Source organism: Belonocnema kinseyi, chromosome 3 (genome assembly GCF_010883055.1).
Source record: "Belonocnema kinseyi isolate 2016_QV_RU_SX_M_011 chromosome 3, B_treatae_v1, whole genome shotgun sequence".
Lineage (NCBI taxonomy): Eukaryota > Metazoa > Arthropoda > Insecta > Hymenoptera > Cynipidae > Belonocnema > Belonocnema kinseyi.
Window position 1 is genome coordinate 69,649,050 of NC_046659.1, and position 25,145 is coordinate 69,674,194.

Consider the following 25,145-nt stretch of genomic DNA (forward strand, 5'->3'; position numbering starts at 1 on the left):
ATGCATATATTTATGCGTTATAACATATTTTTGCGTAAATATTCGACAAATTTGTTGATAATTTAATTTGTTTTGTTTGAAAATTCGACTGATTGGTTAAAAAAACATCTTTGCGGATTAAAAATTTAATTTAAATCAACTTTTTTGTTAGAAATTCAACTATCTTCAAAAATTTCTCTTTTTGGCTTGAAAATGGAACTATTAACTTAAAATTTCAACTGCTTTGTGGAAAATGCAATCAATTTCGACTCAAAATGTTGAGAATTTGAAGCGCTTTGTATTGAATTCAATATGGCGATTACATTAATTTGATTGAAAAGAATGAATTCCCTTATCATTCCACTATTTTCGTGAAAATCACGCTATTCCCCTGTTTGGAGAGCATTTTGGAAAACTGAACTTACTAGAAACACGATAAAACGTAGAATAACTCTATTTGGTATATTTTTATTTCAAATTTTGTTTATAAACAACTTATATATGTATTTTCTTAGACACGTACAGTGCATTTGAAAATTGGGCAAATTTTAAAATGATTTATATAATCGAGAAAAATATACTATTGGTTAATTGCAATTATTTTTTAAAGAGATACTAAAGTTTACTTCAGAAAAATATATTCATTTAATATTGTTTATTTAACAAAGTTACATGGATTTTTTTGTTTTTAATGTTGCTCCAAAAAATATGCAATTCTTTTACAAGCTAAATGATTAACTTTTCATTCTTTCCTTATAAGATTCTTTACAATTCTGTTTAATTGGTATCTCTTACAATTATTTTAATATATTACATATGATATTATTTTTTAATTTATCTATCAAGGAATATTTTTAATTCATTCCTTGTCTTTGCATTCTTCAGTATTAACCAGCACAGTATATGTAACTTTTATTTCTTAACTCAATGGTACTTTTTGTTATCACTCCAAGCATATAATAAAACAACAACATGTGACGTTATCAGCAAGTACGCATTTCAGGAATGAGTATGAATAAAAATAATTAGAAGAACGTCAATGGTTGAATAGCAGGAACAGTGTTGTTTTTATGTAAAAATCGAAAGAACTAAACAAGTTCTTTTCACAAGTTTTAAAGCTAGAAATAAAGTTCTTGGCCGAAGTTATTAAACATCCACTAAGTGCCAATGGGGTATTAATTAAATTTAAAATTATTATGTGTTTTTCTATGAGTCTATAGTCAAAAGCCTTAGGTAGTTAGATTCAGAATGTTAAACTGCCACTGAAAACAGTTTTTGCGAACGTTTTTTTAGTTACTTATTGATTTACAACCAACTGATAATACCCATTTTTTCCATATTTTTAAGTTAGGCTGAGTTGCAGAATTTAATTGCATAGTGAATTTAATTTGCACGTGAAGTAGGCATAATGTGGCTGCTTCCAGCCCAGCGACGTTCGCACATGCGCTCTCCGCCGCCGGGCCGACATGAAACTTTAGGCCCGATGCATAAAACTTTACGCCCGCTACACATGTACTGCATCACGTAAGTGAGAATATGGAGAAATTTATATTCATTGGTTCGGTCAGAAAGTTCGTTCGGATCCTTTAACAAACTTCAAAAGTTAAAAATAAATGTAGAGAAGAATACCTAATCAATTTTATGTGCACCATTGATTTCTACACACAAAAACAATAGTGAAGATATCATTTATTAGGTATTTTTCTTTATACAATCTCGTGTGAGCTAACTTTGGCTTTCCGTAAATCACCCGGATTGAAATCTGGCACGGAGGGTTTCATTTTGGCATGTCAAGACGGTGTCATTTCCACCTTCACATACCGTCGCCACATTTTGAGCCAAGACATTCCCGATAATAGGTGCAGGGCGTGCCAGGTACACCCCAAGTATTTAGCACACATACTATCTAGTTGTCCAACTCATGCGGGAACGACCTACATCCAAAAGCGCAATGCGACACTAAGAGTGCTTTATTACCATCTCTGTCACTCTTACGGCATTAACCTTAATATCGCTCCTCCAAATACTCCTACGGAAATGCCGCATATACTGGAACTTTATATTTTCGGCAATTGTTTCTGTTGCACACTCGAGGCCTGACATGGTTCTTCTTGACTTCGAGAAGCAAACAATGTTCGTTATCGAATTTTCGGCATCAGGTGACAAAAACATTATAGCCAAGGAGAATGAAAAGAAAGAGAGGTATAAATACCTTATAAGGGAGTTGCGACGAATGTACCCCAAATATTCTGTTAAACTAATCGTCATTATCATCGGCGCTTTTAAAGGTGCCATGCTTTCACTGGTTAATAGCCTAAAAAGCATCCCTGCGTGTCAACAATATGCTAAAATACTTGCGGGAAAAATGCAGGAGGCGGTCGTCCTTGGATCGCCTCGTGTCCTCAGGAGACACCAGACTTTTGCCGGATCGTCGTATTGATTCTGTTACAGACTGTGTTGACCTATCTCACGGTCGTGAGGCGTGGTTATGGCTGAAGTTTTGGCGCTCCCGGCGAAATCCTGCTGTTGTCCTTATGACAATCTTTTTTTTATATATATATATATATTTTTAAATAACATCGCTGGATTCCACAGTCTCCCTTCTGCCAAGTACGCTCTTTCTTCCTTCACTTATAATTCAAAATTGTCACGAACACCAAACATCCTTTGAAATATAATAAATTTAAATGAGATTAAAATCAAATTTAATATCCTATTTAACGTCCAATAATCTATTTAATGTGAAGAATTTCTGAATATAAAACCAAGAATCGAACGAACAAATTTGGACAAATACTATAAAATTTCGCAATTGCAATTTGATAAAAGATAAAAATTATCCTAAAAAAAAAAGAAATTCTTCTTTTGGGCAAAAATAAAACATAGGAAAGAAAAATGAGAAGAACATCCTTTATCTGCTTCAGATGCTTGTTTTTAAGGAAGGAAGGACAAAAAGCATCGTGTGTATCAAGGGCGTACGGCTATTTTGCCTTCTTTATGCCCTTTATACACAATGTACTATTTTCTCTAGGCACATGTTTTTACATTCAATGGATAATTAAATTATCAAGTTGTTTCCAAACTCATCATCATTTAATACACCGATTTCTGCAGTTTTTTAAAATTTGCATTTATTTGATTTGTATTTGTACTTACAGCCTTTTCCATTTGAATAAATTATAGAATAGTAGGGGCAGCTAACATAATATGGTGGAAAAGTTATTTCAACATTCGATACATTTACTGAATGGTAATCAGTTATGTACAATGGGCCAAGAAACCTTACCTCATAGACTCGTACAATTACTTTAAAGCATCATTTATACATTACGGTACTAAAAGATATTTCTTTAGTAGATTATTTATCAAATAAGAATCATATTAAAATTTTTTTAAAGTTACTTGCCGTAAATATATTTTCAATATTTATAAAATACAATAAATTACAAGGGGGTACCATAATATTAAAATAGCATTTTTTGCACAAAATAATTACTTGTAAAGTTTAAGTAAAGTGTCAAAATAGGCATTAATGCGTCTATGCAAGAATGGCTATAATAAACGATTTAAATGTATTATCTAAAATATTAGAATTTTCTATTTTTATTTAAAGTTATTACCAAATGCAACGTTAACGGGTTTAATTAATAGAACTAATAATAAACAAAGAGATATTATTTTTTAATCTTCCCTTTCAAATCTCGAAGCTAAATCTTAAGAATTAAGCTTTATATCCCAAAAATCAGGTTCTAAATCATATGTAAACAAACGTCCCAAAAATATTAAATCCAAAAAAATAAGTTCTAGCCCACCAGTTCTAAAACATAAGTCCTGAACCGTAATTAACAAAACCAGATGTCCTAAAAATAGAAGTCACGAAACCATAATTTAAACAATATGTATCCCAAAATATAAGGCCAAAACCGCAAGACCACAATATCAAAAGTCCCAAAAATAAAAGTAAAAAATAATGCGTTAAAGAAAGGCTGAAAATATGAAGCTGAAACTGTAAGTTTTTAATCGTAAGGACCAAAACCAGATGTTCCAAAACTAAAAGACCCAAACCACAATTTAAAATTATTCGAATTCGGAATTTCGCTCTAGATTAAGATTCTTTCAACTAAAATTGATTACTTCCATTACCTCCATTACAAGTAACCACTTTGTGAAATTTTGTTTCCGTCTAATCGTTTAAAAACTTTTAAATTCTTCGAATTTTCAAGTGTAATAAATTCCGATCATACATGTTACATAAAATGGTGTAATTTGTCTCCGTAATTCGATGTAGATTTATGAAAATTCCGTTAAAAGTTTGAAATTTTATAACCAAAAATTCGAAAAATTCAATTACAAATTTCCAAACCGTAAAACCGCCGCTTATAAAATTGTATCATCACTTTGTACACAAAATTGCAATTTTCACATTGTTTTTACTTTATTGTGGTTTTCACCAGGAAATTTGCTGCATAATTAATTTTTTCCAGCAAATCAAGTTTGATTCAATGCAGTTTGAATGTTTTACTTTACTACCTTTAAATATAAGTATATAGTTTAAAAATAATAAATAAATAATAAAAATTTGTTTATTTATTTCAGATTTGAGTAAAATGGTGGAAGTCTTACTAGAGTCAGGTGGCCAGGACGTGGCGATCGCCGAAAGCGGTTCTAGATCTGGAACACCAACAGAATGTTCTCCAGAAGTGGAAAATATATTAACCGAAAATTTGAACCTCACAGCCATACAGAAATTTTATGCCGGCCAAAATGTTTTCATCACCGGAGGCACTGGTTTCATGGGCAAGCTTTTAATCGAGAAACTTTTGAGAAGCTGCCCAGGTATTGGATTCCTGTACCTTTTGGTTCGTTCCAAAAAAGGAAAAGACGTTCACGAGAGAATTGAAGAATTGTTCGAAGATGCGGTAAATACAATTATTTCAATCAAAGTATTTCTATTCAAAAGCTTAAAAAAATCAAATATTGTCATACATTTAAAAAGTAATTTATGGATTGATCAGTGTAAGTAATTTCGAGTTACAAATAGGTTTAGTTTGTTTTCTTTGTAGGGAGTAACTTATTCAAATCAGAGTGCTATCTAATTTACATGATATAGTGTTAATTCACATAACTGAATTAGTAATTCAAATAAGTCTAGAACCAATTACTTTCTGATGTTTCGCCCCATTGCTTGCTGAAGGCAATTAGTGTAGAAAGCCCATTTGCATATTCCAAGTTTGTTCTTGTTGAAGGACATTAAAATTTCTTTTTCTATTGAGAAATTTGTTTAAATAATAAAAAATGCAATTGTGTTGAATCACAATTAGAAAAATTCCTAATATGGGGTGGCCGAAAAATGTTATCATCAAAATCCCCTAACTCTTCCTCGGCTTTTCCCTGATTTTTCTCTAAAAAAAATTGTCCATTTTCCCTGACCATTATTATTCAAAGGCAAGCATTCTAATCTTAGATCATTTTTAACATGAAATATTTTATAAACAAAATAAAATTATGCTAGATTATGATACTGAAACCAAAAAAATGACTTTTTTCTCATGAAGGATGAATTTTCAATCCAAATGGACGAATTTGAAGCAAAATAGTTGGATTCTCAACCAAGATATTTTGAGCCGCTGTATCCAAATCTGGCCTCAAAATTGATCTTACGCATCTCAGTTTCCCCCCAGAATGCAGAAAACCAGGAAAACCCTAGGGATAACTTGCTCGTTATTTTGATAATACCAGTATACGCGAAAATAGGCACATGGATATTATATTTTTAAGTGCAACGACTTGTAAAGAATTAACTTGTACACAAAAAATCTTTAGTGTGCCTTCTATTTCCCCTAGCGTGGATAATTCTAGGGAAATTGAAGGGCCTTTTCAGATTATATAGATTTACATGGAAAAAAATAACAAAAACCTAATATCCTTTACAGTTTTACGTGCGAAATCAGTCACTTGTTTCGTGCAGAGAACTTTTTTTTGGTGCACCTGTGTGACCATAAATTCCCTAGGCTTTTCCCTGCTTTTCGCATCTAGGAGAAAATGGTCGAAGCTTGAAAAAATTAGTGGTCAAATTTCTATTGAGAGCGCAAAACTGCAGAGGAAATAGCATTTGTCTTATTTTTTGCTTTATAAGTGAGTATCACATGAGCAAGACCTTTAATTTCCGTAGATTTATCCTAACTAGGGGAAACGGTAAGCACACTGGGTAATTTTTTGTGTTTGAATTTGATCTATAAGAGTCACAATACATAAGAATATGACACCAGTATGTGTATTCTTCTGTATACTGGTATTATCGAACTAATGTCCAGAATAGCTCCAGTTTTCTCCAATTTTCTGCATCTAGGGGAAAGCTGAGACGTGTAGGACAAATTGTGAGGCCAAATTTGGATTCAGCAGCTAAAAATCCATAAGGGTAACCTAATCACATGTCTCGTGCAGACAAATTTTTTGTATGGACTGTGTGACGAGAAAATCACTAGGCCTTACCCTACTTTTTGAATCTAGGGGAAACCTGAGACGTGTAGGACAAATTCTGAGGCCCTATTCGGACTCAGCGGCTCAAAATCATAAGGGTAGCCTAGTCACTTGTCTCGTGCTGACAACTTTTTTTTTGGGCTTGTGTTATCAACCAAATGATCGATTTCTTATTAAAAAAAGATTAAACGTCAACCAACAATAGTTGCATTTTCAAGCGAATTGTTTAATTTTTAAGCCAAAAAGTTGAAGTCTCAACACAAAAACATGAATTTTCAACGAAAAATGTAATAATTGATAGTTCAACCAACAATTATGAAATTTTCAATAGAAGAGATCAATTGCAAGACTAAAAAGACGAGGTTTCAACCAAGTAGATTAATTTTCTATCAAAATAGACGAAATTTTCCACAAGTACTACGCATCCTATTAAAAACTGATGAATAACAAATAAGTAGCTCTTTTTTAAGTAAAGGACCTTTGTTTATTTAATCTTTTACGTTGCTTGTGTCGTTTGTCCAACAATTTCCATTTTTTTATTTCTAACGTAGTTTTTTCACAAATAAAACAAAAAGTATGCGTCCTATCAAAAAGTAATTTACAAAAAATGTGTAGATCTTTTTTGGATTCAAAATTTTTGACTTGCCATTTTTTTCAGATCTTGCATACTTTGACCGAAACATGGAATTTTTTATTTTTCTTCATTTTTTGTGTGATCAAAGTTTGAATTTTCGATTTTTTAAGAAAATTCGAAAAATCGTTATGATATAGTCTGATCGAACCTTAAAAAAGCAACGTTTTTCTTGACTAGACTTTTTCTCATATCGTGCTTTGTTTTACTTCAAATTTTCATTTTTTCTTTTTTTTCAATTTGGAGAATGCTATAACTATACCCATTTTCTGTTTACCGACAAATTTGTAAGAATAAATTTTCTGAGTACTACGAATAGCCGTACATAGAATTTTTAAATATTGAAAAAAATGTTGTGAACAATTTTTTTAAATGCTTAAGTTTTTTTAGTTTTCATCCAAAATATTTGGCTAAGGAACCTGTGTTTCCTTTTCAGGCGTTAAAAGATGTGCCAAAGGGCAACCCAGTCGCATAATTAATTCGTAGATTACCGTGTTTACATACGACTACGGCGACAACGACGACAACGACGATACACTAAAGTAAAATCCATTTTTTCTCAATCAGTGAGTCCGAAAATGTCGATACTTGATGAAATCCGCGAAACTCAATTTTCACATACAATCAATACCTTCTCACTAAGATGAGAATGTAAAAATTAATTTTAAACAACAACAAAATTTTTTTTAAAACAACAACAAACACGATTTTTAAACAAAATAGTTAAATTTTTAACCAAAGAGATGTACCTGCGACAGAAAAATAAAGTTTTACAAATGTAGTTGAAATTTACCCAAATATTTCAATTTTCAAATAAAAATATTTTTTTTTCTACGAGTAATGGAATAGTAGGTATTTCTAATAATTTTTTTCTTAATTTTAAATGAAAAAACGGGTGAATTACATCAAACAATATGAATTGTTTCACAAAATAGTTGAATTATCAACCAAAGAAGATTAAGTTTCGCACAAACAGTTACATTTTTATTCTGAAAAGATAAAATGTCCACTAAAAGGGATGAATTGTTAAACCAAAAAGACGAATTTTCCTAAACATAGTTGAATGTTTAAGCAAATGCAAAAGAATGAATAGAAATTAAAATATAAGGCAAATAAATTACTCTCAGGAATTTTATATTAGCCCGAGTAAAAATGCTTCGACTTGAGTTCAACTTAGTTATGTCTTGAGTTCCTCTCCAAGACATTGATGTCTGGCTGCATCTCAAAACTAAGCCTTCGTCTTACGTTTATGGCCACAAGTAAAACGATGTTTACTTGTCTCAAGTCAAGCCTTGTCTTGGCTAAGACGACGTTTACTTGACTTAGGACGAGCTTTGTGTTGGCCGAGATTATCGAACTATTTTTGGCTCATTAAGGAGATTATTAAATTACTTATTTTCAATTTAAAAATTCAGAATCGGTGGGTCTGAGCGAGTATAACCCTTAAAAATTTTCTTCAAAAAAATAAAAATTGTAACTTTCTAGAAGGATCTCCTAAGCCATTAGAAATACGTAAAAACAAACAACATTTTCGGTATCATCGTCAAACAAGTATAATGCAAATAGCAATCTGTAAAGAAGTTGATTTAATATGTATATTGTATAAAAATATAAAAGATTGTTTAACCATTAACAAAGATTATCTTTTATGACTGTTAGAAATGACCTTTTTGTCATGGCAGGTATACGCTCGAAGTTATAAACTGCACGCGTTCGAGTCATAAAAATACGACTCAAGAGATAAATGTATGTCTTCAAGACATAAAAACTTGTCTCCAAGTCATAAATTGAAGTCTGGATCCGTCTCAAAACTTAGACATGCTCAAGTCGACCTTTCCGACTTCAACATGTCTTGATGGAGGGCAATAAAAAATAAAAAATTAAATTTAAAAAAAAAATATAATATAATCGTTGATAGATATTGAAAAAGCCTCTTTCACAAATTTCTTGACTGATGCAAGATTTTTTTTTAATTTCTGACTTTTCCCTTAATTTCCCTGGCCAATAAAATTTCCTGGCTTCTGCCCGATTTCCAGATTTTTCTGACTGACGGCCAACTTGTAATAATATTTTAAGTAATGATCAAATAATATATGTTTGTAATCGTTCTTTGCTTGTAGCTCTTCGCCAGACTTAAAGAGGAGCATCCAAAATTTCGCCATCAGATCATTGCAGTTGCAGGTGATTGCAGCTTACCAGAACTTGGATTATCCCCAGCAGATAGAGAAACGTTGACTCGTGAAATTTCGATTGTTTTTCACGTAGCAGCCACAGTCAGATTCGATGAAAAAGTTAAATTGGCAGTTGCTATCAATGTCCAGGCTCCCAAAAATATTTTGGCCCTCAGTAGAGGAATGACGAAATTGAAGGTTCGTTAATAAGTTTTTAATAAAATTTGACTTTAGGTTCCAAAATAACAATTAAATCAAAATCAAACTCAGTTCAATGTAATTATCAACATCTTCCGAGAATTGAGGGGCCAGATTTGATTTTTAACAGTATATATTCTTATAGGAAATTTAATTGTGCATATTCTCTTTTTCTATAAAAAGTTGTAGCTTCTGCTGTTTTCAAAATAACCCGAAACCACCGTTTTTTAGGAAACCAAAATTGGTGCATTTTTCTACATCAACGCGACGTAATGTAGCCAATTCTGGGAATTTTGTGACAATAATTACAAAAAATATTCTTGATGATGTTCTGTGACTTGTAGGGTAACTAAAATTTACACATTCTTGTTTGAACAAATGACTTAAATGTTTACCTAAGATCCTGTATGAATCATGCATTTATGTCTTTAAGCCAATAGGAAGTAGAGCTAATTTTTAGCAACAAATAACTTTCAGCATGAAAGTTATTCAGAAAGGCATAAATATATGCTTTTTACAGAAATAGTTATTCAAAATAAATAATCATTGAGAAATTAGGAAGATTTTATTTATTATAAATTAGTTCTTGAAATTCACTGTGGTTGCATAAGCAACAATGTCAGAATGAATAGCCCCAATTTTTTCCGCAGAATAAACTGAAAATTGCGATTTTATTAACTACTTGGTATCATGTTTTGTAATTTGATTAAACGTTTTAATTGTTTACACACTTTTTATAAGCAACACAGAAAAAACTGAGAATAAAATTTGTTGCAGGAAATTTTTTATAGCGATAAAGTTTTGTTTAGCCAAATTCGCTTCTTTCAAAAAACATGTGTTTGTTCTGGAAAAACAAAAGAAAGTTTAACTGATATTTGTGTAAAGTTTTTCCTGTGAAGTTAATTTTTATTGCAGAGAATCTTTCGTCGAAAATCGATCTAAAGTTTATCTTCTGTTTTTTCTGTGAAAAATGCGTGTTTAACATTTTCAATGAATAGGCACAATAGTGATTTTTAATTCAACAATAACTGTAGATTATTAAATGAATTTTTATTAACAAATTCACATTTTGAAGTCACGCGTCAACGCCGCGAGATGATTCATATAAGCAAATAAATTAGCCGCGCTGCCGAAATAAAAATGTCCTAATTTATTCATGATGTTTTATTTAAAATAATTATTTCTGTAGGAAACATATCTATACCTTGCTCAACAACTTCCCCGCTGGACATTTTTATGCTCAAGATACGCTCGACTCCTCATTAGCTTAATAATATACATTCATGATTTAGGCGATGTTTTTTTGTAAATTTCACCATAAAAATAAAAAAATTAGCTGAATTATAGAGAGCTGAATGTAAAAAAGTAAAAAAACTGATTTAAAAAAACGGAGGTTTCGGGTTTACTTCTAAAACGGAAAAATCTGTAACTTTTTGTCCAGAGAAATGATGTGCAAATTAATTTTCCGTACGAATTTATATTTCTTAAATTTAAATGAAAATCCTTCCTTAAATGGTTGCAGGGGCCAAAGCCGTGCAGTGAAAGAAATGTGTAGGCGATTATAAAATACGGACTCTCAATTTAAATATTTACCATTATGTATTTGCACTATTTATGATTTTTCTCAGTGTTTGACACGTTACTAGTCAAAAGTAACGCGTCAATGTTATCGTTACTGCCTTGAAATTCGTAACGCGTTACTGTTGCCGTTACTTTTTTAAAACAGGCATACGTTACCGTTACCGCTACTGGAAAAAAGTAACGCGTTACCTTGGCGTTCCTTTTTTTAATAAAATTTTTTAATACGTCAGTTTAAGTTTTAAAAGTTTTAGATAGTTTTTTATTTGAAAGCGTTTTTAAACTTCAAAATAGTATTTCAATTTATGAAATTTAATCAAAAATTGTACATTAATGCTATGCCGAACCATAATTCTGTTTCTACACTTCACGGCACATCCATATTATGTTATTTTTTAGTGGAATTTAGGAGACACAATTTATTTCAGATTTTAGAACAACAAATTTTACCATCCATTTTTCCAAAAATCACACATTTTTTCTTAAAAGTTCTATACTATTTGAACCTAATTCAGATTTTTTTATTAATTACGAAAATAAAAAAGTTGAGATTTTGCAGAACATCTTCTTTATTTATTTCTTTCAATTTTAAAAATATGACATGAAGATTTTCTAAAAACTCCACCTTTTTAAATTTTTGTAATATTTTATCAAATTTTCTGCTTTAGGGCATCCTATATATTTTTTTTTTGTGCTAAACCATTGTTTAAGCAAGGATAATTTTTGTTCCGAAAATATAAGTTCAGCATTTTTCTCGTAAACGATAAGATCTGTTACAAGAAAGTAAGACGAATTTTTTGTAGAACCTTTTTAGGTGTACAAAATATTTTGTTAAAATTTGTTCGTATGTATCTTTCGTTGCTTCCGAGAAGACGGCGATAATTTGATTTCATGAAAAAATTCTCATGGCCACAAAAATGATTTAGTCTCGCTTAAAACTTATAGGATGTCTTCCTTATAGAATGCCAAATTTAAAAAAAAATGAAAAAAATATAAGTCGCGACACGTCTTTACTTGTAAACGCATTTAACATTTTCCGAAGGACTGCAAAAGAGGACGGTTACTTTCAAATACTGATTTTTCTTTGTTTTAAATCCCAAAAATTATTATTATAAATAATTAAACTTCACTTTTGACTTTCAGGCGACCGTCCACGTGTCCACTGCTTATGCAAATTGCATTCGAGCCGCAATTGAAGAAAAATTTTACGAACCTCCAATGGATGCAAATAAACTTATCACGATGACGGACTGCGTTGATGAGAAGCTGATCGATACTGTTACACGACAGTAAGTCTTCATTTTCCCCCTCATAAATTGAAAACTTTAGTTGCTCAGACGCAGCTCTACAGGGTGGCGAACCCAGTAATCGCCCACCCCCCTCGATTTTTTTGACTTAAAGTTACTTTATTTCTTTTTCACTGTTAACTGAAGAAAAATTATTAAAAATATTAACATTTGAAAGAATGCAAAAAAGTATTAATAATAATAATTTTTCATTCCTAGATTTTGAAATTAGTTCACTTTAATATTTGAAGTTCAATTTTAAATCTTTTAAATAGTACAACAAAACGAAACTTAATAATATACTTCTTTAATTTTCTTGTGCAATTAATGAGTTTTTGATTTTTTTAATGACTTTAGTACTCGGATATTAGTTTCAATAAAAATCATTTAATTGTTAAAATCTATTAAAATTACAATGCTTTATTTTAATTGGTAGCAGAATCCTACCTTCTTAGTTTATTTTATAAAAAATTACAAATTTTCATCTTTTTCTTCAAAATTAAGAGTTATATATTTTCAGCATTGAAAATTTGCAGATTTCTTAAAGTCCATAAAATCTATGACTTATTTAAATTCTCTGAAATCTCTTAAATTCAATGAATTTTTTAAAATCTTAAAATCCTTGAATTCTTTGGATATCACTCATTTCTTGAATATTTGTAATTCTCTAAATTCTTTAACTTCTCTTAAATCCCTGAATATTCTGAATTCCTCAAATTCTTTAAATCCTCTAAATCCCCAAAGTTCCTTTAATATTATTAATTCATTAAATTCCTTGAATACCTTGAATTTACTGAAATCCTTCAATCTCTTTAATTTCATAAATTGATAGAAGTCCTTTAGTGCACTAAAATGAAATGAAATACGTAAAATTCTATGAATTCCCTAAATATTCGGAAAGCACTCACTCTGAATCCCTTTAATTCCTTGAAATTTTAAATTTCTGAAAATCTTAGAATAATTTGATCTCCCTGAATTCTCTGAAATCTTTCGATCCCCTCAATTTCATGAGTTTATGAAATTGCTTTAATGCCCTCAAATCCCTGAAATTCTCTGAATTCCCCTAATTCCTTGAATATTTTCAATTTTCTACATTTCTTGAATATTCTGAACTTCTTGATTTTTTTTAATTCTATAAGATTCTTGATTTCACTGAATTTTGGAGATTCTTCGAATTTTCTGGATTTTATGAATGACCTAAATGCCCGAAAATCTTTAAAGTTTAAAATTCCTTGATTATCTTGAAATCCTTGACTTTTTTCTCAATTCTTTTATTCTTATAAATTCTCTTCATTTCTTGAATTCTCTAAATGCTCTTAAATACCATTCACATTTCCTAAATTCCTTAAGTTCTCTAAAATGCTTGAATATTTTATATTGGTTTGAAAGAAATAAGAGTTTTGATTATTGAAAGAAAGAGGTTTTTTTGAAATTCTTTGAATTCTCTGAATCCCCAGAATTCTTGAAATTCTCTGAGCTTCCTGAATTCAGAATATTTAAGGAATTCAGGAAATTCAGGTAGTTCTCTAAATTTCCTGAATTCCTCAAACATTCCTGATCCTTTTAATTACCTAAATTCCTTCTATTTATCTTGAGGATGTACACTACGTACAATCAATCTCAAAATTTGCCTATCTTTAAAATTATTGATAAAATCGATAAAAGAGATCTATTATTAATTTCTGTAAATCTTGATGGAGACTTCGTAACACACTTCAGAAAAAAATAATTCAGGTTCAAATTATTTATTTAACAGTAGTTATTTATAGGTTTAGTTTTTTCTTTCTCTTTAGGGAAATGTTACCATTCTTATTTAATCCCAATGATCAAGGCCTTATTTTATTCTTCGAAGGATTCTCTAAATTTCTATTTGAGTTAATTTTATTTTTAAAAAAAGAATTGAAAAATCGTACAGTCATTATTGTTATAAACAATATTAGTTTAAATTTTAATTAATCCCACCCAAACAGAATTGTAGAGAATCCTTCAGAGAAAAAATAAGCCTTGAGCATTAGGATTAAATAAAAATATTAACTTTTCCCTAAAGAGATAGGAAAAACTAAGCCTTTGAATAACTACTGTTAAATAAACCATTTTAACCTGAATTATTTTGTTCTGAAGTGTGCTTAGAAGCCTCCACCATTGTTATTTTTATTTATCGATATCATTTGAATATTCTGAATTCTCTGATATACCTGAATTTCTTCAATTCTTCTGAATTCTTTGCATTATTTTGAAGTCCTCGGAATGTAGAGTATTACCAGAATTGAGAGAATTTACCGAATTTAAGGGATTCAGATAATTGAGGGGATTCCGCGAATTCCGCGAATTCTCAGGATTTCAAAATATCGCAAGAAACTGAAGGAGATTAAACGATGTCAAGGAATTCAAATGATTCAGAGAATTTTAATGAAGAGTTTAAAAGCATTACAAAGCATTTCAAAAGAATGAATAAGAGTTCAAAGAAATGAACGATTTAAAATTACTAATTTAACTCTGATACATTTTTAAAATTCTATTATTTCACGTATAATAATTTTTTATTAAAATTATACGCAATTGCACAATGTAGAAAGAGCATTAAGAACTGAATATTTTGGAGGTAGATTTTCAATTTTCCAAGCCTCTTGCCACATTATTCTGTAAAAAAATAAAGCAATCTTGCATGAAAAATAAAACCATAGTCTTAAAATTTTGTTTGTAATTGATTAAACTGTATAATTTAAAATGGGGATTATAGGATAAAGAAATCAATTGTCTATGAAATAGGCAACTTTAAACTTTTCTATACTAGTTCTTATAAATGAAAACTTTTATAACATTAAAAATGATTTAGCTGTACAGTAACTTTATACAACTTTCATTTCTGTATATATTTTCTCTCTGAAATGTAGAATGCGAAAAAAATTGTCATATTAATAATATTTGAAAACAGCAATAAATAGTATTAAAATACAATTTTCTAAGTACCAGAATAGGAAATTTCAAATGTGGGGAATAGTGAGATATGTAGATAAAAAATTACCACTATTTTTAGCCTCTTTTGAAAAATAAACCGCAATAAACACGCCGCTGTTATAATTATAATTACTGTCATTAACATAACCTGCCCAACCTAATATTTATGCATATCAACAAATAGAACATGAGCAACAAAATCGATATCACCATTTCTCGAGGTGGGACATTGAAATATGGAGCTTTGCCAAAAATTGTCCCGAATGAATCGATGATTTATTTAATAAAATATTTAATACAATTTTTTAACTAATTAATTATTTGGGAAAAGATTTATTCATGCTTATCACTACATTGCCGTGATTTGAGAAATCACCTTTAACTGCAAAAAATCGAAAAATGAGTTTTTTTAATATCGTTGGAATCGGGAAGGAAAGATGCACCCGATTATTAAAATAATTTTTTCAAATTGTTAATAACTTTTAAAATAACTATTGCTAAATTTTGGAAAAACGCCGTTAACTGCAAAATATGGCGAGTCATGATTTGGAAGAGAGCCGTAACTGACCGTTAACTGCAGACTCAAATCATGGACACCTAAATACGTCACAGAAAAATTCGAGAAAAAGCCGCAACGGGCAGTTACGGACTTTACTAAATTATGGGCGGGTGATTTCGAGCCTTCGTGATGTCGAAGAGGTCCGTACACGCTCACGGCGTTCTCCGAAATCATAGAACTCCTAGAAAAAAGGTCTGTCATTCGAGAAACGCCGCAATTGCATTTATTTTGAGCTGCGAAATATTTTTCCGTAAACGGCGTTTTCTCAAATCACGACAGGCCTATTTCTGAGGTCCGTGATTTGAAGAGAGCCGTAACTGCCCGTTACGGCGTTTTCTGAATGGCAGCATCCCAATCAACACCGTTAACTGCATTTTAGATAATTAATTAACATTTTTTAATCACTTTTTTGCAAAAATGAAAAGTTTATATGCAATTTAGTGAAGAACAAAAAAACTGCAGAAATTGAATTAGAATCCGCGGTACAAGCGAATAAAGATTCGAATAGTTTTCTTCGATTTTATCGGCTTCGTTCATTTTGCAGTTAACGGTGTTTTCTCAAATCACGGCAATATTGCAGCCTTTAAATATAAAGAATAAATCAAAAAGTCAATTACATAGGGGACTCATTACAGATATTAAATTGGGAATGAAGTTAATGTATAGAATTCCTGAAAATAAAACTAAAAATGCAATTACCAAATTTGAACTACCACCACAAAATCAAAATTTTAACGTCCAAGGAAACATTTTATGGTGATTGTCCAAATTTTGTCGTTGGATTTTTGTTTTTATTTTCAAGAATTCTATATATTAACTTTATTATTGGACGTTAAGTAGGGTTTTAGATTTGATTTTATTCTAATTCAAAATAGTTAAATTGTAACTCAAAATTAGTTTCTCTTCTAAGAATATGGGATTTTTAGAGTTTGTAGTTTAGAGAAGCTGCATTATTATAAGGAAGTATCTACACGTATCGAACAAATCCAGCTATACGCACCAAAGTGTTGGTACAAATAGCCTCTTTTCCAGCTCCCCCTATTCGCACCGACAAAATTTGGCTATACTTGTATCGAAATTTTGATAGACATAGCCACGGCCTTATTATAATATAGTTTTTTATTCAATTTTGATTATAATTTACTATCGTCTTTCATATTTATATATTATTAATTGAAAATACAATCCTTCCTGTGCGCCGAAGCGCGCGTATAATTGCTTGTGTATAATTTTCAAAATCATTCATATACTTTGTCCAATGTCCATATTAGAGCTATGTTTCCACTATTTTTTTGCATGTTCTTTTTGCCTTGCCGTTTTTTCTGTTCTATCAATTTGCCAGTTTATTACAGTATGCGTCAGTTTTAAAATTAACTTTAACTTGAAGTAACATGAATTTGTTTTGCTTGCATAGAAATGATTAATAATTGACTTTAACATTGTATTAAACTTTGGATGAAAATGATGAATTTTAAAAAGCGTTATGCACAGTTTGAAATTGATTTACGACTAAGTTCCTCGATCGTAATTCAATTATACGATAACTCTTAAAAATTATTATCATCGTTAAAATGATATATTTTTAATTTAAAATTATAGTTTTGAATAAGCAATTCTGAAATCATTTAATTTTTGGGTCCTTGAAAGTAAAGCTATTAAATTCGAAAATATTTGTTTTGAAGTTTGTTTAATTTTCAAATCCTCAATCAGGATCGTTACTAATTTTTTGATATTAGTTTGTTATGCTTGATTTATTAACCAGATAAAACTAATTTAAAATGTTCAGTTCTTAATGCTTTTTTTAAATGATTAAATTTGTACCGGCATTAAATTTGAACTTAATCAGTTTTGGAGGTTATCAATTTTTTAATTTTTCTATGTAAACACAAGAATTCGATAGATTTCCTGCGTATATTATAGTCTTAAATGATTTATGCCTTTTAATACCAATTAAGGTAATATAAAAATCCAACATGAAAAAAACATTAAAACTAGGAAATCCTATTAAAATTCCGTAAACCTTATGAAATTTCTTTTGATTATCCTTGAATGATTATGAAATTACTTCAAATATTTACAATTCGTTTAAAAACAATAAAATCACCTAAAAATCCCTTAAAATTTAATGAAATCTGATATCTTATGAACCTTATAGATCCTATAAAATCCTTTAATTCTTGCAGATTCCTTGGTATTTTTTAAAGCGGTTGATAATTCCCGGGAATCTTTTAAATTATCCTAAAATCTTTTGAAATCCTCTAAAATTCCTTCATTTTGTAAAAAAATGGTTAAAAATCCATTTAAATATTATAAAATTTTATATTCTTTAAAATGTGTTGAAATATTTGAAGTCCTATGAAATCCTTTGATATCCTGGCAAATTGCTTAAGATACCTTGTTAAGAGTCTTTTAAATCCCTTAGAATTACAAAAATCCTCGAAAATCTGATAAAATCCCTTTAAAATCCTTTCAATTATACTAAAATCTTAGAAATACTCTAAAATCCCTTGGAATTGCTTTCAATATCCTAAGATCTTACAAATACTATGAAATCCTTTCAAATATTTCGAGAGTAAAGTAAATTCTTTAAACCGCATAATAAATTTTATAATTTGAATATTCTCTGAAGTTCCTGGAAATCATTAAAAATACTCTAATCTTTTTTCAGACAAGAAAAAAGAATCCTGGATTACAAAAAAATCTGAAGAAAATTATTTGATAAATCGATGAATAAAAATTTATTTTATTTTAATTGTAAATAGTTTCAATTTAGAATAGTCCTCGAACTTGAAATATTTTGTTATCTTAGTTAAGCATGCAATATGTAAATAAAAAATTTTTACAGGTATGATTATTCAATGCATAAAAGATTGTATACAGCAATTGATCAATTTAATTACATAGTATTCCCGCCTGAAGTTGCTTCATTGCATGTTGTTATGGAATCTGATTTATGTTTTGTTTTTGACATATTGGATTTGGATTTGATCTTGAATAATCTTTTCTCGTTAAGCTTAAACTTTAGTTGGAGTAGTTAAAACTGCCAGAAGTAAACAATTTTAATAAAGGTTTAATGTAGTATATTCAAATCTGCTGGATCATTATTGAGAATTAATTAAAATAATTGATCTTGAGGATCAATTACATTTTTTAAAAATTAATTATAAATTAAAAATACTTGTCATTGATTATAGATTATTAGGAGGATGGCCCAACACTTACACCTACACAAAGGCAGTTGCTGAAGATATCGTGAATAAAGAAGCTGGCGACTTACCTGTTGGAATATTTCGGCCTGCGATTGGTAACCCGTTTTAAAAAGTTTTTCAATTATACGAATTTAATTTTACAAATTTAATAATTCTGGAAAAAAATGTTATGGAATACATCGTATATTACAAAAAACTGCAAAGGAATCTGCAGCGCTGGGAATGTTTCCGTGAAATGTGATAAGACTATTTTTAGGTTGATGAATAATTAATTATGTTTGTACGCAGATTTTGAATAAGGACTCTCCTTGGAGAAAGATTTTTAGATTATTTTTTAGCAAAAGTATGTGAGGTCAAGATTTTATCATTAAAAAAGTAGTTTGTAGCTTCAGGTATTTATTTTAATATAATTGAAAAAGATACCTTTGTTGACTCATTGTAAATAAATTTATAAAGTGCACTGAATGACGTAAAGTACTAATGTAAATTTCAGGTTTTTAATATATATATATCCATATTTTTATTCATACGAAATTTAAATAGCTTCATTTGGAGAGATAATTTCCAGTTCCGTAAGTTTAGAGAGCACTAATAATTTTGTTTTTCTAATTATGGAGAATAAAAGTTTTAATATCTTTGATTATAGATGTTCAATTCTCATTTTGGAAATTCTGGTATAAATTAAGATTATATTTTCAATTTTTGAAATATGCTTCCCGATTCAAATTCTTATAAATAAAATGGGCCACTTTTACCATACACTTCGAGAATTTTCGGTTTTCAACCTCATTTCTTAAACTTTGACATTCTGGGAATTTCATAAATTGAAAACACGGTTACTTAAAAATATTGGAAATCTCATAAAAAAGGTCTATTACTTTTATCAATTTAATAAAAATATCATTATTTGGTATAAAAAATAAAATAATTGTATGCCTATGATTACCGAAAAAATCTGGCTACGTGTTCCATTTAATTAATTAATTTGAGCAACTAGAAATAGTTTAGATTCAAATGTTTTCCAATTGCTGACATCTTATATTCAATTTTCTCAAAATGAAAAAAAAAATTCATAATTTTTTAAAGTACAAGATTTTAAATTAATATGTTCCTAAATAATCAAGCTTTTATCAACATTTGAGAACAATCGAAATTAAAACATTTGTAATGATAAAAAAAATTATTATAAAAACTTGAATCTGTATCATTCTAAAACAATTTTAATTGTGGAAAATTAACATTGAAAATGAGAAACAATCCAATTACAAATTTCGACAATTTAAGATATAGTTACGTAAAAATACCGATACCGGTACGGATAAATACGGATAATAGTACTAATTAATTAATTAATTTGTACAACTCGAAATAGGTCAGATTCAAAATACTCCCAATTCATGAAATTTCGAATTCAATTTTCAAGATAGAAGATAGAAGCATATAAATATTTTTTTCGTCAGAAAAATTGAAATTAAAGCACAAATTACTAATAAAAAGATTATATCGTAAAAAATTAATTTGAATTATTCCAAAAAACTTGTATACCTGATTAATTAATATTTGAAAAGTTCAAATTCATTTTCTTGAAGTCAGGAAAAATTTAATTTTAAAAGCTTCTAGAAAAAGTCCTTCGTGTTCCAAAATTTCATTACGGAAAGGCCGATTTTGTTGATAAGTATACAGTGGGAACTGAAAAGGGGCTCTTTCTAAAAAAAAGTATTTTGATACTGTTCAAAATTAATTAAATAATTATTGAGGTCAATTTATGAAACTTCCGTTACGATTTCATAATTTTATGAAACACTCAGTTACGAAATTCGTAAGATACGGTACTTGAAAGTATCGGAAATTTTACACAATTTCCGATTACTTTTAGCAAAATAACATAAAGATAGTTTCGGCATATATCAACAAAATTCGGCTATTCGTACCGAAATTGCGATATACGTAGTCAGGGCCTACAATAAAAAACTCTTACTTTTATCATAAATATCACAATATTTTTAAAAGTAAATTTGCCTTTGACAATTTAGATTTCATTGTTATAAACTTAGATGGGTCCTGATCTTTATTCTAGCAGCTCAGTGTCAATATAATATTTGTACATTTTCTGGGAAATTTTAAAATAGAATTGTTTCTAGTTTAAATAAATTATATTAAAACCGTGTCAATATTAATTGAGCACAAGCAACAGTTTTTTGGAATGATTCAGATTCAAGTTTTTATAATAAAATCTTTTTGTTTTATGATTGTAATTTTTTAAATTTCGAGTTTCGTTTAAGGTTACAAAAATCTTAATTAATTTGAGAAACCTGTAATTGAGCATTTAGATTGTTTAAAATTGTAGAAGTTCTTATTTAAAAGATGTTAACTCCCCTACTTTTTTAAGGTTAACATTAAATTTGGAAAAATTTGAAACATTAAAAGTCTTGAAAGTTAGAAGGCAATTCATGATTTATGTTATGAGTTAAAATTAGAGTTCAAAGGTTCTATCTTAAGTCTTCTGAAACTTTGAGTTCTTAAAATCCTATCTAAAATTGAACTTTTTTAATTTAGAAGGATCGCAATTTAAATATTAAAAATTTTAATATTCAGATGAAAGCTAAAAAGATATTATGGTTTGCCAATCCAAATTCCAATATTTGATTTTTCAATCGCCGAAATTTTGATGTTCCCAGACTGAAAGATTAAGTGCTGAATAATCCTTGGATTGTTTTATTTTGCGTGTTAATTCGTTTTTTATTCAATTAATTAAAATATTTAAATTCGATTGATATTTTCTCGACTAATTTGGGATATTTTTATCTCTAGTTGTTTCAACATATAACGAACCTATTTCCGGCTGGATAGACAATATGTATGGTCCGACTGGAGTAGCGGCTGGAGCAGGAGGAGGATTGCTTCGATCTATACATTGTGATGGGTCGTTAAAAGCCAACATTGTACCTGGTGATTTGACTGTGAATGCCTTAATTGCCTGTGCCTGGGATATCTCCACTAAGAAGAGGTAGAAAAATACTCTACTCTTCATTTCCTTTGGATTTCTCAATTTTTCCCAATTTTCATTTTATTCTTTCAGACGTTATTTTAGTAAATTAGGATTTTAGAATTAATTTGTTAAATAAAAATTAATCATTTAGTACCACAGAGATCATGTATCAGATTATGATGCAATTAAAAATTAATTTCAATATTTTATAAGGGCGTAAGTGCTACATCTCGAATTTTACGTGAGACACAAAAAACTGTGTCTAACGTTAATGCATTTGGTTTTTTAAAACAAAAACTACTTTCGAACTATCAAGCAACTCTATCAAACAACGAAAGAAACATCCGGAAGGAAACAATCATTACGAGAAAAACTCTTGCAAATTGTGCGGCGCATCCCCAAAAACGAAAATAATGACACAATGAGTTCCATAAGTTTTTTAAATTATTTTTATCTTTAAAAAAGTAAGTATTTAAGAAAAATACAAAACACGGATTTTGTCCCACTTTCAAATTAATATTGATGATAATTATTTATAGAGACATGAGATAGGTCAACAAAATTAGTTCAAGCCAAGAAAAGGCACTTCCGAAATGTGGCTCTTACGCACTTATGTCCCTTCATATGTTCATATTTCAACTTAGGGAGTGTCCATTAATTACGTAAGGTTTTTTTTTTTGGGGGGGGGGGGGAATCTGACGAATCCTTACTTTTTCAATTGTTATATAAATTATATTATTAGCATTATCTTTTTTATTATTTAATATTTCATGCTACATAAGTCTAATTAATGGAAAGTCGAGGAGCTACAACCATTCTTGATATCTGGTGCACAGGTTTAATGAAATCTCATGGAATCCCTGGAAATTTCTGCAATCATTTGAAAATTTCTAAATCCTTTAAAATTCGTTTAATCACGTCAAAATTCTATGAAATCCTTTGAATTAGATGGATACCGCACACAATCTATTAAAACCCCTTCGAAGCGATTAAGGTCCTGGAAATTTCTTAATACCAATAAAAACTGTAGAAATTCTCAAATTTGCTTCAAACCTGAAAAATTCTATGCAAATCTCTAAAAATAAATTCTTGAATTCACGTGAAATATTTGGAAAACTTATGAAACCTCTTACAATATTTGAAATCCAATTAAAACTCATTGCAATTTTTAAAATCCATTATCATTTTTTTACAGGCCATTGAAATTCCTGGAAATCCTTGAAATGCATTATAACAGTAGGATTCTTTTGAAAATACATTTAATCTTTTGAAATCTTAAGAAATCTTAAGAAATCCTCTAAAATCCGTAGATATACTTTGGAATCTTTTGCAAGCTTTTAAAATCCGTTAATCTCAGTTCAAATAATTTAAACCTCTTTGTATCTCCTAAAATCAGTAGGAATCCTTTACAACCCTTTGAAAACTATTCAAATCTTTTGAAATCTCTTTAAATCCCTTTAAATCTTAAAAATACCTTAAAATACTTTATAACATTCAGAAATTATTTAAATATCTTTTAAATCATTTGAAATCGTTAGAAGTCGTCTAAAAGTCGTGGATATACTTTGCAATCTCGAAAATCATTTGAATCTTCGAAATCTCATAAGAATCCTATAATATCCTTCATAGTTCGTCAAAATGCTTCAGTTTTAGATGAAGTACTTTTAAATCCATTAAATTCCTTTGAAAAAAACCCTTGAAATATTCAAAATCCCATAAAAATCACTTAAAATCAGCAAAAATTTCTTAAACTCTCTAAAAATCGAATCTCTTCAAATTTAGTAAAACATTAAAATATTTTGAAATATTTTAAAATCCTATAAAATCTTATGAAAACCTCTAAAACCTATTGAAATCATTTAATAATCTTCCAACTCCCATTAGAATCCCCTCTGATATCCTACAAAATTTTTGAATATAATTCGGTGCCATATGAAATCCTTTAAAACCCTTTGAAATCCTATGACTTTTTTTTCAAAGTCACTTATAATCTTTTATAGCATTCCGAAATCCTTTGAAATTCCCTTAAATCTTTTTATATTTTTGTGTATCTTCGAAGTGTCATTGAAATCACCTAATATACTTCAAAAGTCGTAAAAATACTTCATTATCGCATGTAATACTTTTGAATCCTTTAAAATTCCGTGCCTTATTTTGAAACCTCTTACAATTCCATAAAATCTCCGAAAATCTTTCAAAATCTCTAAAAATTGGTGAAAATTCTTAAAATAACGTGAAATATTTCGAAATCTTTAAAATCCATGGGAATCTTCCCGAATCTCTTTGAATTCCTTACGATATTTTTGAATTAAATTAAATCTTTTAAATGCAATTGAAATTCCTTAAAAATCCTTCAAATCCTTAATAATATTCGGAATTCTTATGAAATTATAATAAATCTTTTAAAATCTAACGAAATCCTCTAAAATCTGTGAACATACTTTTGAATCGTTTAAAAACTCTCTGATCGTCCTTATATCTTTTAAAATCAATTGAAATCCTTTGAAATTTTGGAAAATATGTTGAAATCCCTTGAAATCTTTTGACATATTTCAAAATCTCTTTAAGTCCCCTCGAATCTCCAAATCCCATTAAAATACTCTGATATCCTTGAAAAATAGTTGAAGTCCCTCGAAATGAAAAAATATTCCTTGAAAATTGAGATTCTCTCTAATAATGTACTACCGCTAATTTCTTCAATCACTTGAAGTATTTGAAAATTCCTTTAGATCGTATGAAATCTCGTTTATTTAGTAAAAATCTTATAATGCATTTCAATACTTTGTAGTTTTTTAAAATACCTTAAAATCTCTTGATATGCACAAGAGATCCCACATAACAGCAGTTTCGGGATTTGCCTCACACTGGCCTTGCTTGAAAATGGGTATCCTCAAAACGTAAAAAGTTAGTGCTGCCTGAACCCGTTTTTAATTGGAATGCCTAGTATTGCGTAATATACTCGACTAACTACTCGCGCCACGCGTCCCTTCTGAGGCAAAAGTCGCAACTGCTCTCGCCCTGCTCGCTAAGAATCCGATCCGCTTCTATGTGAGCTATTGTGTACTCTTACATCACAAGAAATTTTTCCAAACTTTTGAAACCCCTTG

General features: G+C 29.4%; 1 protein-coding gene across 1 annotated transcript in view; it reads left to right on the forward strand.

The window, feature by feature from the left end:
• The first annotated feature begins 1,085 nt into the window (after window positions 1–1,085).
• LOC117169867 (fatty acyl-CoA reductase wat-like) overlaps window positions 1,086–25,145 on the forward strand; it is a 25,313-nt gene continuing 1,253 nt past the window's right edge. The window contains exons 1-6 of the mRNA XM_033356375.1: window positions 1,086–1,151; window positions 4,576–4,898; window positions 9,211–9,459; window positions 12,181–12,326; window positions 19,035–19,144; window positions 21,861–22,056. Coding sequence (XP_033212266.1) covers window positions 4,587–4,898; window positions 9,211–9,459; window positions 12,181–12,326; window positions 19,035–19,144; window positions 21,861–22,056 — 1,013 coding nt within the window. The 5' untranslated portion in view covers window positions 1,086–1,151; window positions 4,576–4,586. The remainder of the gene's footprint in view (window positions 1,152–4,575; window positions 4,899–9,210; window positions 9,460–12,180; window positions 12,327–19,034; window positions 19,145–21,860; window positions 22,057–25,145) is intronic.